This window comes from Aphanomyces invadans, assembly GCF_000520115.1.
Source record: "Aphanomyces invadans strain NJM9701 unplaced genomic scaffold supercont1.28, whole genome shotgun sequence".
In the NCBI taxonomy this organism is placed as follows: Eukaryota; Oomycota; class Saprolegniomycetes; order Saprolegniales; family Verrucalvaceae; genus Aphanomyces; species Aphanomyces invadans.
This window is the reverse complement of record NW_008580173.1, coordinates 729,789-733,096: the sequence shown is the minus strand read 5'-3', so window position 1 is coordinate 733,096 and position 3,308 is coordinate 729,789. Positions and strand designations below refer to the sequence as shown.

The 3,308-nt window shown below is 56.1% G+C and overlaps 1 protein-coding gene across 1 annotated transcript; it reads right to left on the bottom strand.

The window, feature by feature from the left end:
* Positions 1 to 330: 330 nt before the first annotated feature.
* On the bottom strand, positions 331 to 561 carry H310_10923 (hypothetical protein; the record flags this gene model as incomplete). The annotated part of the gene is made up of 1 exon (XM_008877414.1): positions 331 to 561. One exon carries the CDS (start codon positions 559 to 561, stop codon positions 331 to 333), a length of 231 nt encoding a protein of 76 aa, XP_008875636.1.
* Between the last annotated feature and the right edge of the window lie 2,747 nt (positions 562 to 3,308).

Genomic DNA, 3,308 nt, shown 5'->3' with positions numbered 1-3,308 from the left:
CGTCGTCGGAGCCGTTGCGCGTGACGAAGCAAGCGCGCTTCAAGACGGTGCAGCTAGAAACGTCGTTTGGCCCGCTAGTCTTGCGTGGTCTCAAGGCAGGATTGTGACCTGCTCATCGGCACAACATTTAAGGTCACCTCAAAATTTCTTGAAGGTGTCAAATAAATCTGAACATGCACAAGCTGCAGAATTGGACACGTGACTACCAAACAACATATTCAATACGGAATGAAAGAGCATAAAAACTGCGTTTCCATTGAATCCCGCAACTTTTCATTTCCTTCCAAAATCGCCCGGGACAGGGACGAAGCAAAGCCACTCAAGATTTGTTCACAACCCGTTCAAATGGTTTTCAACCCCGTCGCCATGTTGGAGAATCTGCAGGAGCATATTGAGCACGACCAAGTTTTCCTGGACGAATACGTCGAGTGATTCGGTGACATGGTGGACGAGCATGTCGATGTCACGGACACGACCTAGCCCGTAATAGATTAAGCTCTTGGGAGAATCTGGTGTGAAGGGATTTCGTTTACTCACAAACGTTACCCCAGCTGAGTTCATGGTATTGTGGGATATCGTTGAGCTGCCTATAAACAACCGATGGACTGAGGGCCGTGGAGGGGAAGTCAACGCCGAGCCCTAAAGATGCCGTGCTCCTGACCATTACGGTGCTCAAACAATTAAAGTCCTGGGAAAAGCATGCCCACTACCTCAACTACAAGGCTCACAAATTCCAATAGCTGCTAATTCACCAATCGATCGATATCATCCAGCCATTGTTGTTCGAGCGCTTTGTGCAAATCCCGTTGATACCGTTGATGACAGACCTTCGTACCAGGAACGCTTAAATCAACAACTATCCTTACGCGCTTTATGCACTTTTATGCTACCGACGTAAAATTCCAACTGTGCGAGCGACCAGGTGGCCGATTCAACGAGCGAAAGAGCTGGTTCAGCTGCAAGTACAAGTTGTACGGGTTGAAGATCGAAGCGTCCGTGTCACCCCAAGTGTCTGTGTCGACATGAGTGATGCCCATCCTTGTGCAATGCCGGGCCTTACCATTATGCGATCCCTTTTGCAGGTTCACGTGGATTCATTGGCCAAGAATCCTGTTGAGCTCGCCAACAATTCCAACGGAGGGCAGTTCGGCACGTACACGATGATGTGGCCGGCCTTGCTCGACAAGGGGTACTACGGAGTCGCCGATCACATTCGTGTCAAGCACCCCAAACACAAGCTGGTGAGTGGTTACCTTGACGCTGATAACGTCGACCGACATCGCCGCGTCTCCGCGGACCGTGTCAAGCATCTCCTTGGTCGTTGAATGCACGATCCCGGAGAGCGGCGTGGACGCGTCAAATCCACCAAACGTCGTCGCCGGAGCTAGCCCACCGAGCCGGTCAGACGGCTGGTGGTTTATGGCGCCTTGCACGAGGGGTAGTACCGTCGGCCACTGAGTTGCTGGGAGTCGCCATTCGTTGTGCCTTCGTTGCCCGGAGTAGCATCCGGTTTACGACCTCGACAGATCCGTTCGCCCAGGGGCTGTACGCCGTCGTCACGTGATGGTGGGCGCCAACTAGCTTGCGCACCTTTACAACCACCTCGTTCTTGAAATAGGACTCGCCGTCGGAGACCCATGTCGCGACTATCCCGAACATAGTGAACCCGTCCATAAGGGCGGCGGCCGTCGCAGTCGAGTCTGCAGTCCGGGACGGGAACAACTGCACGAAGCCACTCATGTCGTCCTTGACTACGAGGGCGTGCTTCAAGCCTTCGTCTGACTTGGGCAAGGTCAGCCTGTCAAAATGGATGAGCTCGTTGGGACGCCGGCGTGCAGGGCTGATCCCAGGGGGCCGGGCACCATGTCACCGTCCACACGCATGCAATGTAGGCACCCCGTGACGAAGCCGGCCACGTCGGCCTTGAGTTTGGTCCAATCGAACTTCGCCGCGACGGCCTGTGTCGTGTCGTCGCCGCCACGCGACGGTGGCCAGCAGCACCTTGGTGGGCGATCACGCAGAGCCGCTGTTGGAGGTCCAGGTCGTCGTCCGGGACCCAAATCATGTCTCCCGGAGTGACATAAAATTTTATGTCGTCGTCCCAAGTAACTCCAGGGGGAGGCTGGCCGTCATCCTGGAGGCCATTCTTCTGGGACTTGAGGACCGAGTGAGCTGTCGGGCACTCGAAATCCTTGTGACGCAGGGGTGATACTAATGCTGCGAGACGTCGCACCCCAGCGACTAAGTAGGTCACCCCACACGTTGTCTTCACCCAACACCGACTCAATGGTGTACGGAAAGGTGGACATCACCAGCATGGCGCGCTCAGCGCTGCAGCTTGTCAGCTTGATACCTGGCCATGTTGGGACTTTGGCCACGCGGGTTGAAAATGTAAACCAAGTTGCGGTGGTTCGTGAACAGACGGAATCCACCAGGTCGGATCAACAGATAGTCGAGGCGCTTGCACGCCTCGACCACGACGAAGGCAAACGTCTCCTTCTCCACAATAGGCCAGCGCGAACTGGCCGAGACAAACGAGCCGCTTAGAAACGCTAGGGGCTCGTGGCGTTTCTCAGACAGGGGTAGCTCTAGGTCCTCGGGTGGGGCTTGGGTCGCAATCGCGCCCCAGATTCCGTCGCTCGCGTCCGTAAAAAGACATACGGCCACGTCTTCTCGGGGGTGACTCAGCGGTACGATGCTGGTCAGGGCCTTTTTCACACCCTCAAAGCACATCGTGTGCTCGGCAGCCCAGCCCATGGCGCTGACCGTTATCTTGGCCAAGGCCGATTTCTTAGCGCTCCGTGACAGTTACGTGCCCACGTCCAGGAGTCGACGCAAGGGATCGACGAGCTGGCTGTACTCGGGGATGCTCGACCGCATCCAATTGGTGGCACAGATGAACTGCTGGAGGTCTGCGGCGGTAGTTGGCAGCGCCAATTCGCACAACCCTCGAACTCGAGCTGGGGAGTGGGTCACGCCGGCAGACGAGATAACTTTGCCACACCATTCAGCCTCGCGGAGGAAGAATGAGCATTTCTTCGGATGCAGCTTCAACCCGAAGGACTCGCAAATCTCCAGGACCTGCTCCAACAGGTCAAACAGTCCCATTGCGTTGTCGCCGCGCCCAGCAGATTGTCCAGCCAGGCAAGTAAGGCCGCGAAATAGGAGCTCGCCGAACATTTGGTGGACGGCCGATTGATTAAACGAAACGGCGTCAGTCTGGCCCATCAACCACGCGTCGGCGTGAAGACGCCCCAGGGTGTCATGAACGAGTACAGCTCCTGGCTGGCCGGATGCAACGGCAGCTG